General features: G+C 33.9%; 2 protein-coding genes across 2 annotated transcripts; one reads left to right on the top strand and one right to left on the bottom strand.

Annotated features, from left to right (window-relative positions):
• The first annotated feature begins 1,015 nt into the window (after window positions 1-1,015).
• LOC132637157 (uncharacterized) lies at window positions 1,016-3,635 on the top strand. The gene is made up of 4 exons (XM_060354295.1): window positions 1,016-1,620; window positions 1,893-2,442; window positions 2,616-3,179; window positions 3,387-3,635. Exons 1-4 carry the CDS (start codon window positions 1,016-1,018, stop codon window positions 3,633-3,635), a joined length of 1,968 nt encoding a protein of 655 aa, XP_060210278.1.
• Window positions 3,636-5,279: 1,644 nt separating this feature from the next.
• LOC132637156 (uncharacterized) lies at window positions 5,280-9,607 on the bottom strand. The gene is made up of 10 exons (XM_060354294.1): window positions 8,939-9,607; window positions 8,182-8,676; window positions 7,981-8,085; window positions 7,768-7,893; window positions 7,291-7,422; window positions 6,823-7,209; window positions 6,685-6,710; window positions 6,442-6,589; window positions 5,958-6,256; window positions 5,280-5,505 (listed from the first exon to the last, which is right to left on the bottom strand). Exons 1-10 carry the CDS (start codon window positions 9,605-9,607, stop codon window positions 5,280-5,282), a joined length of 2,613 nt encoding a protein of 870 aa, XP_060210277.1.
• Window positions 9,608-13,020: the final 3,413 nt, after the last annotated feature.

Below are 13,020 nucleotides of genomic sequence, written 5' to 3'. Positions count from 1 at the left end.
TTGTATCACTATCCCTCTCCCTCCTCTATCTTGTCATCACCATGACTTTTAACTTGAAAGGTTTCGTTGTTTTATATTTGCAAAAGCAGTTGTCATAAAGAATTGGAAGCTGTGATTTTAATGTGACTATACATTGTGATTTTAATTTTCATCGTCACTTAGATTTAGATGATACACCGTCCAATAACCGCCCAATAATTGCTAACCCGATACCGAACCAACTGATATTATTGGTTGGTTAACAGATTAATACATTAAAAGCAGATAATCGATAAACCAAACTATTAAGTATAATTATCCGTCCCATCCGCCGATAGCCGCCTAGAAGCTTGTAATCCAAATAAATATCAAATTAGGACTTTCCTAATAATTCTAATTGTACTGGAAATCCTTTTCCAACACAGTTTAGGCTAAAACTTACATAAATAGCTACCTTTTAGTAGCTTGTAACAAGAAATAGCTATAAAATTGTTATTTACTAAGCGTAGCTGGTTTTTTAGTTGAAACGCGTGTATTTCATTTGTTTGAAATATACTGAAATACACGGAACGTCCGACACTGCTGAGTAAAATTAGGCCGTATTTATGGAAAAGATTTTTTTTTTTAAAATTCGGGGATTCAGTTTAAATCTACCCATTAATCACGCATAATGAATGTTCTTCCATAACAGATTACGTATCTCTCTCCACTTCTATCACAATCAAAACTTTTTGAATTCAAAAAAATACTGAAGATCTAAAAAGATCCAACTACAGAAGTATCTCTCTGAGCTCTATTTTCTACATTCAAATTCTTCAAAAATCAATTCGAAATACACTCAATAAGATACGAACGAGTGTATATATGGAATTTTAGTGAAGATCAGATTTGTATTTCAGATTCTACAAAAGGTATGTTTCAAATTTTCAATGATTTGTGTGATTTTTTTAATTCAATTTTCTGTTATTGGAACGATGAATTTTTTTTCCAATGCAGTCAATGTTCTTCTAGTTTTGTTGAATTATCAAAACGAAACATGTCAAGCATAACAACAGTGATCAGACACTCCGATTTTTGGAATGAACAGAATTGCTTTGTTGATTACAAACTAGACGCAGTTGTCTTCAAAGATTATTGTTCATACGGTGATTTGGTTGAAACTATAGCAAATCAGTTAGGTGTTGATATTAGCAGGAAAACGATATCAATAAAATATGCTGTTGAAGGAGACAACATGCCAATTGAAATACGCAACAATATGGGAGTAAGGGTGTATGTTGAGCTTAAGAGAGAAAACAGGGGATTTGAAGCATATCCGTTGTGCGTTAGCATAACTGATAATGATCTTGAGAATTTTGTGTCTGGCGAATCTGCAGTTGGAGACGATATGTTTCAACTTGAATTTAATGATTATATGTATGCTATGGACGTAGTTGATTCAAATGATTTGGATGCGTCAGATTGTGCTAAGGCTGTTGTTTTATTTCAAAACAACGGTGACTTGATAATTTCAAACAAGGAACATAAGGATGTTTTTGTTGATCAAATCTACAAAGATAAGGACACTCTGAAGAATGTTATGGCAAATTATGCAATTCGCAAAAGATTCAATTTCAGGACAGAGAGGTCGAATGCCGTAAGGTATGTTAGTCACCTAAAAATATGAAATACATTAAAATATACTATGAAATATATTGAAATATACTAAGAAATGCATTGATATACAGTGACGTAAACTGTTGTATTACCATTACATTTCAGTTGGATTTAATTAAATATAGTGAAATACGAACTGTTTGAATTATTTAATTCCATTATCTAACCATTTCAGTATATATAGACAATGTATTTATGATGTTGTATGTGTTTGAAACTTCAATCTGACTGTTCTTTTCTTGTATTGGTTTATGTAGTTACACTCTGGTATGTTGTTCAACTGATTGTCATTGGAAATTCAGAGCTTCAAGTATTGCGAACTCTGAAATGTTCAGAGTGAGATTTTTTCATGACGAACATACGTGTCCATTGAAGGACAAAGTGTATTCCCAAAGGCAAGAAACCAGTTGGTTGATTGGTGCGTCAGTTGTTAAGCCAAAAATATCAAATCACAAGAGGAAATATACACCTGGTGATATAGTAGACGACGTAAAAAATGAGTATGGCATTGATGTTTCTTATATGACGGCCTGGAGGGCTAGAGAAAAGGCAATGAATGAATTAAGAGGGGAACCAACAGAATCATACAAGAAGTTACTGGGATATGTCTACATATTGGATAAAACATACCCTGGATCACATGTGAGAATGCACAAATCACAACAAAACGAGTTCTTGTATTTGTTTATAGCACTTAAAGCGTTCATAAAAGGCTTCGAGTGTTGTAGACCAATAGTTGTAGTAGATGGTTCCCACCTTAAAACTACATATAACGGTACTTTTGTATCAGCCAGCACGTTGGATGGTGTAGGTAGATGCCAAAATGTTTAAATACATTTTTTCTGTTTTTGGTATATTTCGTTGTATTTGATTATATTTCTAATGTATTTCCAATATGCTTTATGCTATATTTCACTGTAGTAATACACAAAAACATGTATGTGCAGGTAATATTCTACCATTGGCATATGGTGTGATAGATTCAGAGAACGATAAGTCTTGAGCAGTTCAAACAAGCTTATGGGAATAGGGATAACATGTGTGTTGTATCAGACAGACATGAGAGCATCATTAAGGCGGTGAGTAGAGTGTATCCAACTGTGCCACATTTGGCGTGCATATGGCATTTATGGAAAAATGTGACCACGAAATACAAGTCGAATGGTGAAGTATTGAGTCCTGTATTCTATGCACTTGCAAAAGCATACACACAGGCTGAGTTTGATAAGCTGATGGAGAAGATTGAGAAGGTTGATTTTCGGGTAAAAGAGTACTTGGAGGATGCTGGAAGGGAAAAGTGGGCTCGACTGTATTCACCCGTTAACAGAGGATGGACAATGACGTCAAATATAGCCGAATGTATTAATGGAAAATTGGTAGCAGCAAGAGAGTTGCCTGTTTTCGATTTTCTTGAAGAAGTGAGGAAGATGTTTGGGAGATGGAATTGCACTAATAGGAGGAACGGTACATACACATTCACAACACTTGGGAAAGCATTCCAACAATTATTATCAATAAATGAATGTAAATCTCTACATATGACGGTATGTTACTGTTTATTTTGTTGAAGTCTGCCTACATATATTTCAGCATATTTTAGAAGGTACTTAAGTAATTCTGTTTGGATTGTATATTTCCATGTATTTCATATTAAGTAATTCTGTTTGGATTGTATATTTCCATGTATTTCATATTACTTATCGTTGTTAATATTCAATGTATTCTGGTCTGACACATTTCGTCTTGATTAGGTTGAACCATCAACTGAATATGTATATACCATAAATGATGAGGCAAGGCGATTCATAATTGATCTTAAAAAGAAAACATGCAGTTGTCGGATGTTCCAAATGGACGAGATACCATGTCCACATGCATGGGCTGTATTGAAGAGTAAAAGTCTTATGTCTGATGAATATTGTTCAGACCTATTCAAACCAAAGACAGTGATTAAGACGTATGATGTGCCTGTGGATCCTCTGCCTGACGAGAGTGAGTGAAATATTCCCAAACACATAAGAGATGAAGTTGTTTTGCCACCAAGATACAAGAGACCCCCGGGAAGGCCAAAGAAAAAGCGAGATAAACCATTAATGGAGACGATGATTGGTAAACGTAGGAATGCTTGTAGTACTTGTGGACGTCCTGGTCACAATAGACGTTCTTGTTCCAATGAGCCACGTAAGAAGTAGATGTTTAGATTGTAATTGTTTTTTTTTTAAATACCTTATCCCCAAAAATATTAAATAAAGAAATTTTTAGTTCATTGTTGTATTCTGTAATTTTTGTCCTTCATTTTCATAAATAATATTGCATACAATTCGGTGTTACCGTACATTAAAATGAAAAATAAGTGAAATGTTTAAGAAATATTAAGTTGCATTAGGGTTGGAATACAACCCTGATTTTTTGTAGTTCACTATATTTCGGTGTATTTCCTTTTGCATTTTCACTATATTTTTTTTTACATTTCACTATATTTCTGTGTATTTCAGTGTTCAAAATGTAAGAGTATTCCAGTTCACCTGGAATAATTTGTCGAATTGAAGAGTGGGTATATAACATTGGAATATATTGAAAATGCACCAGAGGCTGTTTTCATTAAACGATAAATAAAAATATGGGAGACTTAAACAAAAAATAGTTAAGTCATTGATGAAAAAACATTGCCATTTGTCAATTCTTTACAAAACAACACAACAAAATGTAGAAAAATGGTCAGCAAAACAGTACTGTGAAAAACGATTCAACATTACAACCTAGTGGACTAATTAACAACTACTGTGTGGATCGCGTTGTAATCTATGGCAGGCCTAACTGGTCTTGGCGGCAGTTCATTGTCACTGAAGGCATTCAAATCAGCCTTTTGTCATCCGTATTCCCATAGTAATGCCCCGTATCTATTACGTAGTGTTTCTGCATCAATTTTAGATGGAACGCCTCGTCCAGAAAAAAAGTATTCAGCAAAATGCGGCAACATACACACCACAATCCCTGAAAAAATAAAAAATAAAAATGATTATTGGTTGAGAATTTTGAAAAAAAAAATGGAACTTTGATGTTGAAAGACATACATGCTGCCAGAGGCTTGTTCATTTTTGTATTCTGTAATTTTTGTCCTTCATTTTCATAATAATAATGCATACAATTCAGTGTTAACGGACATTAAAATGAAAAATAAGTGAAATGTTTAAGAAATATTAAGTTGCATTAGGAATGGAATAACCAGAAGCAGGTGCTGGAATTACAACCCTGATTTTTATATTTCACTATATTTCGGTGTATTTCGTTTTGCATTTTCACTATATTTTGTTTTTACATTTCACTATATTTCGGTGTATTTCTCTGTATTTCAGTGTTCAAAATGTAAGAGTATTCCAGTTCACCTGGAATAATTTGTCGAATTGAAGAGTGGGTATATAACATTGGAATATATTGAAAATACACCAGAGGTTGTTTTCATTAAACGATAAATAAAAATATGGGAGACTTAAACAAAAAATAGTAGTGAAAGAAATTAGTTAAGTCATTGATGAAAAAACACTGTCATTTGTCAATTCTTTACAAAACAACACAACAAAATGTAGAAAAATGGTCAACAAAATAGTACTGTGAAAATCGATTCAACATTAAAACCTAGTGGACTAATTAACAACTACTGTGGCGACCGCATTGTAATCTATGACAGATCTAACTGGTCTTGGCGGCAGTTCATTGTCACTGAAGGCATTCAAATCAGCCTTTTGCCATCCGTATTCCCATAGTAATGCCCCGTATCTATTACGTAGTGTTTCTGCATCAATTTCAGATGGAACGCCTCGTCCAGAACAAAAGTATTCAGCAAATGTGGCAATATATACACCACAATCCCTGAAAAAATTAAAAATAAAAATGATTATTGGTTGAGAATTTTGAAAAACAAATGGAACTCTGATGTTGAAAGACATACATGCTGCCAGAGGCTTGTTGTGGCAAGTCGTTCACATACATGACATGAAAGTCATCAGTGTGTTGTTTGCCCTTGTATGATGGGTGATTAATCCAATCGATGCCTTTTTGTTTCTCATAAAATCCAGACAAACGTAAATGATGTGACAATAGGGTAGCTATCTTGTGTATTTCTCTTCTAACAACAACATCATGACCAACAGCTCGGTATGAGTTGTAGATGTACATACGCTTGCACGTAAAAGCATATTACATCAGCTCGGTTAACAGGTTGGTAAATTAAATTTCATACGGACCTTGTAGGATAGAAATACGAGGAACATACAGGGAGATATGCAGATTTAATGATTTTTTTTTTTTAAAAGTAGGAATACCTGTCAGTGAATGGCACTATAATCAAGATCCAGTGATTTTCCTCTTTGATGTTGACAGGGATGAGAACACAATCAATTGTATGCCATGGCACATTAGCCAACATCCTATGCCCGTTAATGTACTCGCATATTTCGTTCTCCGAACTGGCAACACTACTGGTCCCCTCCGGATTAGCATATGCACGATGAATTTCATCAATTTTGGAGAAGAACATACAGTCAACAGTTGTGAATTTGAATATGTTATCCTTGTCATACTTGCCTTTCTTCCGCAAGTAGTAAAAAATGACAGCAATATGCTGTAAAAAAAAATGAGATTAGTCTAATGGATACTGGTAAAAAAAATGAAATAAGCTTCTGCAGAGAAATATGCAGTCAAGATGCAGGAAATATAGAGAAATACATAGAATGAATATCGAGAAATATGGGAAATATATAGAAATATAGAGAAATATGGGAAAAGAGGAAATGGGAAATATAGCACCTCATCATTCCAAGACTGGCCATTCATCGATAAGAGATAGAACCAGTTTTTGTCATCAACATGTAACACACCAAAGTTGAAGCCAAAATTGATGTCATCTGGATCCAAAGCTTGCTTATTCTTTTTGTAACGGTTTTCCTTACCCTTTCTAAATAACAACAATCAGTTATTTTCATTTTGAACAGTTTACTTTGCTGAAATAATGAATATATAAATTAAAAAGGTAAATACGTTCAAACTTACTTTTTATCATGCCTTAGAAGTAGATCCTGTTCAAGTCAATTCCGGTATTGTTGAATAAGCGAAGTATTTCGCGGGATTAATTGGATCTTCAACAAATGGATGCTTCTTTTCAAATATGGAAGGTGTGGGGTCTTGAACAGAAGCTTTTGCAGAGCCGTAATTGGTCATGTAAGGTGAACTGAAGTACTTACTAGGTTTGACTATCCTAGTTGGAATAACATCTGGTTGAGCAATTACAACTTCCGCATTAATCACTGGCTGTTGTATTCTTTTATCAACAGACATTACTGGCATAACAAATCCTTTGTGACCCGTTTGATGAAACACAGATAATCCTGACGAACCTATTTGGCTTGGTAACATTTTGTCAGGGATCAACCATTGTGACTTAGTAATGTTCTCATCGAACCTGTGTGGCGTCTCTAAAGTTGAATGATCAGTGATGTCCCCGGGTTGTATTCCCGCACCTGCTTCTGGTACACGAGTTTCTAGAGGCAACTCAATGAGCATCTCTGCAACCATTCCCTAAAAAAAAAAAAAAGATTTAATAAATGTTAAGTATAGCAGTATCTTGAAAAGATCTATAAGATTGAATGTAAAATTTACCTCTGTTGAGTTGAAAGATCCTTCATCCGCCCGATTAATCTCTTCAGATGAAGCTTTACATGTATCTGCTCTTAAATTTCCGGCTGTCAGTACAATTTCCGGAACTTCCTCATGTAACTTTGGTCCAACACCCTTTTGAATAAGAAAAAATCAAAATTTAAAACAAAATCATAACATAAAAATATAAGGTTGGAGAATTACTAAATACACAGAAATAGGGCCAGGATTAGATTGATTCTGTGGGGGTGGAAATACATAGAAATACAAAAAAAAAAAAAGTTTGTAAAATAGACAATTGTATCAGTGAAATACAAACGAAACGCCATAAAATACGAAAGTTTGTAAAATAGAAAATACCGAGGAAAACATAACTTTAAAATTTAAGACTAGAACACGGCAACCATATACTTTTTTGTGCATACAATGCACAACAACATAACTTTAAAAGATGGATTTGACGTCACAAACTCATTTTACCTTAATTGACTCATCATCATGTTTGGGAGGAGATGTTTGAATGTTAGAATCATGACGTAAGTTTTCTTCAGGCGTTAACTGTAGCCCAGCATCAGTTTGATGCTCCGGCGCCTCACTATCGGCAGCCTTCACATAAAAAAATGAATTAATATAAATTGTATTTCTCAATAAGAGTCTAAAAATGTTAGTTCAATTGCTATTTCACACATTTACCTTGTCCGCAGAATTGTTCACCTTGATTGCTTCAAATAGCTTCTTGAAGTTGTCATCCATGAAAGTTCGAAGCTTTGACAACTCACTTGTGAACTCACCAATGACCTAATATTTAAACAAAAATAGTATTTCAATTTGTTTAGAAACAGTAAAGTAAATACACCAATATTTTTTTTTTGTTTCGTAACTAAAATCACTTACTGATTCCTTGAAAACTTGAAAATCTTTCCTTAGCAATTGCATTTCCTCTTTCATGGATATAGTAGGGACATCACGTAGGACTGTGGTGTTTTGGGGTCTATTCATTTGTTCATTCAACTTTGGTGAAGCAGACTTCTGTAAAATAGGCTTTTGAGCAACCTTTTGATCCTTGTGACTCTTCTTCACAGTTGTCTGTGGTTCGATGTGGATTTGTTGTTTCTTAGATGTGGAAGCTGTTGTAGGAAGTTGTCTGCGTCTCTTTGAAGGTGGAGAATCTGTCTGATTCGTCCGTTGTTGTTGTTTGCCCTTCGAAAGGTGGGGGGGAGTAGTACTGAAATCATCAAAGTCATCCACTGGCATATCTGTGACTTGGGTACCTTCATTGGCATCAACTAAGACATTTTTGTCTACTGTATCTCGACAGACAACAACATCAGGCAATTGGAGGCTCTCCAACTCACTGCTAGTGGGGATTGTATTTGCAAATGTACAACTCTGAAGATGAAAGAAATAAAATGCTATGAAATACACCGAAATATAGTGAAATATAATGAAATACAAAAAATAGTGAAATACAAAAAATCAGGAAATACACCGAAATATAGTGAAATACAAAAAATCAGGAAAAAAAAACCAGCAGAAAAGCAATAATATGACAGTAGAACAGTGGAGTACAAACTAAAATCAGTAAGGCATAATTGCAAAATAAAATGCTATGAAAAAAACATAAAAATAAGTTAGAGTGTTCGAATATTACCGACTGTTTGCCGTCTCTAAAAATGCCTTCCATCAAAATATTATATTTTGGCTGACTGTCGATGGACCTCCAATTCAACATTCTTGGAATGGAATTTCCGGATTTAATAGCGAGATACGACGGAACTCTTGAACAACACTCATAAAGCCAAACTTGCATAGCCAGTGGCATCCCATGGATCCTATAATACTGTGTTGTGGCAGAATACTTCTTGCTGATGCTTCTAATCAACTCGTTAAAAGCTTCTTTGCCCCATGGATAATCTACATACCTTCCATCCTCAAAATGAACCCTTGGTATACTCGTTTTCCTAGGCTCACCGCAAAAGATGTATGTATTTATAAAAAATAAAATTGCAAACTTAACAGCGTCCTCATCATTATCTCCCCAACACTTATTCTTAAAGCAATCAATGAACTCCAATCTTTTTACTTTACTCCTAGTTCCACCAAAATATACATTCATAATCCTATTCGATTCTTCCTCATCGTATGTAAATTCACTTTCATCGGCTACACAATTTAGCCCGCTCATAAGGGCAAATTCTCTCATGGTAAATTTCAATACGGTACCATTTATATCAATTGTAAAGCAATCAGAAGTGCTCTCCTTGAGCTCTCTTACCATGAAGCACCTACAAATTTGTGCTTGAACCTCCAGGTGCTGCATTCCGAGGAATTTCTCAAATATTGTCTTGGAAAAGATCTCTCACTGTGGAACAGTTAGCTTACTCTTGATATCTTTGAACACCTCGATATTAGTGTACCGTTGCATCGATGGAGCCTCTTCAGGATGACTCCTAACATAGAATTTATTTTCCTAAAATAAAAATGCAACACTAAGTTAAGGCTGAAACAATTGTATAAAACATAGACACACACAAGAAATATACTGAATTGCATATCCAAGAAAAATATACACACAAAAAAAAAATTGCATAACACAACTAACACAGCTTTTAAAATCAATAAGTACAGAATAGTAAACATATGTACTTGTGAAAAAATATAGAAATATAATGAAATTCAGTTAACCACGAAAAACAACTTCCACAGTTATGTTGTATATGATATAAACTACAGTTGATGCACATATATTTTTTATTAAATATACAGAAATATACTGAATTGCATATCCAATTATGTCGAAATATACAAAAATATAGTGAAATACAAAACAACAAAATCGAAAAATTACATCAATACCTGTTCATCCTCTTCCAGATCTACATCTTTAACAACATTTTTACCCTTAACGTCTGAAGAAGGCTTGGTTACTTTTCTCTTATTTTGTTGAGCAACTTTAGAGCCTCTTTTTATTGGTACATCATCTTTTGGCTTGCTCCGTTTTGGAACTTCAGTTGGAGGAAGTTGACGCATCCTTGATGGGTCATGAATCTTCTTGCTTCTTCTCTCAGCAGCAATTTTAGCAGATCCTCCTGCAATTGGAAGTTGTTGTTGTGAAAATCCCAAAGAGAAACTAGGACCATCATAAGCATGAGGACTACCTCGAGTATTTCTACTTGGAGTATCTCTTTCCGCCATTAAAATGGAGAATTAGATCTTGTTTTAAAAACTCTAACAATGGCTGAAAACAGAAAAAAAAAGGAATGAAAAAGAAACAAAGAAAACGATGAAATATAAGAATAAATATAGAGAAATACAACAAAGAAAGTAAAAAAATTCTAATAAATTATCAAAATTCGTTACCTACACTGTGTGGGTAACGATTAAGGAAGATGGAATCGTGATAATAATGATGATAGATAATGGGCGTATAATACAGTTGAAGATATTGAAGATGGGAGAGAAATTAATTTGAAAAGAGAAGAGATTGGGAGTTATTGGGGAACATGGGCCGTAAGTTTAGGGAAATACAGAGACGCTTGTAGAGCAGTTACAACTGGTAATTTTGAAATTAATTTAAGCTATTAAAAATAAATAAAATAAAAGGTAGCTATTATTAATAAATAAGTCTTAGAGGTAGTTATGTCCAGTAAATTTTCCTTAGGCTAATACGGATAAGGCCCATATTTGGATGGAAAAGGAATCCAATAGTTACTGGGCCGATCTGGAGAATGCAATGTATATACACAAAATGAATAATCAATAATTAAGGATAAATTTCGCATATGGTCACTTAACTATTAATTTTTTTCCACAAAGTAACCAAACGACTATCCGGTGTCACTAAATCACTTTACGGTGAATAAATCATCTTTTAATCTCTTTTTAAAAAATAAAAAAAAATCTAATACATAAAAAAATAATTAAAAAGGTTCAACCCGACCCAATTCAAAATTAATTATTACTCCATCTATACCAATTTATGTGGCACGGTTCGAATTTTGAGAGTCAAAACATTTTAATTTTGACCTTAAATTTGGGCATGTAATCTTTAAATTTTTTGAAATAAAACTTACATATTTGAAAAATTACTAAAAAATATTATAAGTCGCGATAATAGACAATTCAAAAAAATTAAAAGATACATGAAAGATTAAGGTCAAAGAAATACTTGTTTGAATCTCAAAATCCAAAAGGTACCACATAAATTGGGATGGAGGGAGTAGATTTTTCGGGTCAGGTTGAACCTTTTAAGTTAATTTTTTATTTATTAGATATTTTTTAAAAAAAAATGAGTTATTCACCATAAAGTGATTGAGTGACACTGAAAAGTGGTTTAGTGACTTTTGTGCTAGTATACTCACAGTTAAGTGACTTTTGTGTTAGAAACGATAATTAAGTGACTTTTGTGGGAAAAAATGATAGTTAAGTGACCGTATGTTGAAATTAATCCCAATAAATAAATCATATTACAGGGTCTTTAAAAACTAATTTTTATACATGTATTAAATTTTGGAATTTTGAATCCTATTATTCTAATCTTGGGCAATTTTTAAAATCTTTTGCAGAATTGTTGACTTCGTCACCGAATAAAGGAACTGTCTACGTATATTTGGCACGCACCTATTCTTCCTCTTATTCTCGCTCGTGTTCTTCTTCTTATTTTTCTGACATTTCCTTTTTTTATTTTTTATTTTTTTGTGGTACTTATTATGCACTACTGACATAACTTTTATTTTTAAGGAATTAAAAGATCGATGACCCAATTTAAGAAGAAAAAAATCAGTACTTTTCTTTCTCTTTCTCTCATTTTATATCTTCAAGTAACAAAAGTAGGTAACATAAGCACGGAAGAGTATGTAAGGGAATGTATGGCATATGGCCGCCACCGAAACTCCAGCTATCACCGTAACGACAACGAGTTCATCCTTTTCTCAATTTCTTTCTCCTTTCGTAGTGTAGAAAATAATTATCAGTATTTTGTCTTCTAAAGCACTTGAAAATAGCTCGCCTTCAAACTTCATTGAAAGTTCAGTCGAACAATCTTTATCCAACAAAATAGCTCCGCCAAAACAGATCTGGATAGGCCTATCTCCGAGGAAGCACTCTTCTTCTTTATATCTTCATTGTGTATAAAAGCGATTTCTGTGTTGTTACGGTGGAACAAGTGGTGGTGCTTTAGAAGTGGAACGAATGTATGTCTGGTGTACATCTAGTGTATGTCTGATGTATGTTATTGTACGGCCTATATATCACACTGTTCATACAATGACATACACATGCAAATAATGACATATAAAGTGTGCATATCACTATATATTGTGTGTGTGTATATCAGTGTAGTCAAGTGGATATATTAGCATACGTATGACATACAATGATATACAATGACATACAAGATATACGTGGAGAGAAGAAGTTTTGAAAGCCATGGAAGAAAATTTAGGCCGAAAGAAACTCTACTAAGGGAGTTGGCGGTAGCTAGGATGGGGATGACGACGAAAAAGGAAATTATTGGAGAGAAGCTCCAACAATTTTTAGGTGGAGCAGTGTGGCAACAGGCGACGGCGTGAGATGAGGTAAAGATACTGAGTTATTTTGATTTCTCTACGGGTTATTTTTTTATACTTTGAATCTCTTTTGAAAAAATTATAGCTCCATCAGACGTCACTTTGTATTGCCATCCCCAATGAACATGTAAAGATAAGAACGCGAACGTGTAAAGCATACTTTCTT

This window comes from Lycium barbarum, chromosome 4 (assembly GCF_019175385.1).
Source record: "Lycium barbarum isolate Lr01 chromosome 4, ASM1917538v2, whole genome shotgun sequence".
In the NCBI taxonomy this organism is placed as follows: domain Eukaryota; kingdom Viridiplantae; phylum Streptophyta; class Magnoliopsida; order Solanales; family Solanaceae; genus Lycium; species Lycium barbarum.
Note: the sequence above shows the minus strand (reverse complement) of the source record. Positions and strands in the feature narration are given on the sequence as shown.

Coding starts and splice junctions, on each gene's coding strand:
- LOC132637157 (XM_060354295.1), top strand. CDS start 1,016: ATGTCAAGCATAACAACAGTGATCAGACACTCCGATTTTTGGAATGAA. Junction 1,621..1,892: donor GAGAGGTCGAATGCCGTAAG/GTATGTTAGTCA, acceptor TGGTTTATGTAG/TTACACTCTGGTATGTTGTT. Junction 2,443..2,615: donor CAGCCAGCACGTTGGATGGT/GTAGGTAGATGC, acceptor ATGGTGTGATAG/ATTCAGAGAACGATAAGTCT.
- LOC132637156 (XM_060354294.1), bottom strand. CDS start 9,607: ATGCAGCACCTGGAGGTTCAAGCACAAATTTGTAGGTGCTTCATGGTA. Junction 7,423..7,767: donor ATGATGATGAGTCAATTAAG/GTAAAATGAGTT, acceptor CTTATTCAAAAG/GGTGTTGGACCAAAGTTACA. Junction 6,590..6,684: donor CTTCTAAGGCATGATAAAAA/GTAAGTTTGAAC, acceptor GTTGTTATTTAG/AAAGGGTAAGGAAAACCGTT.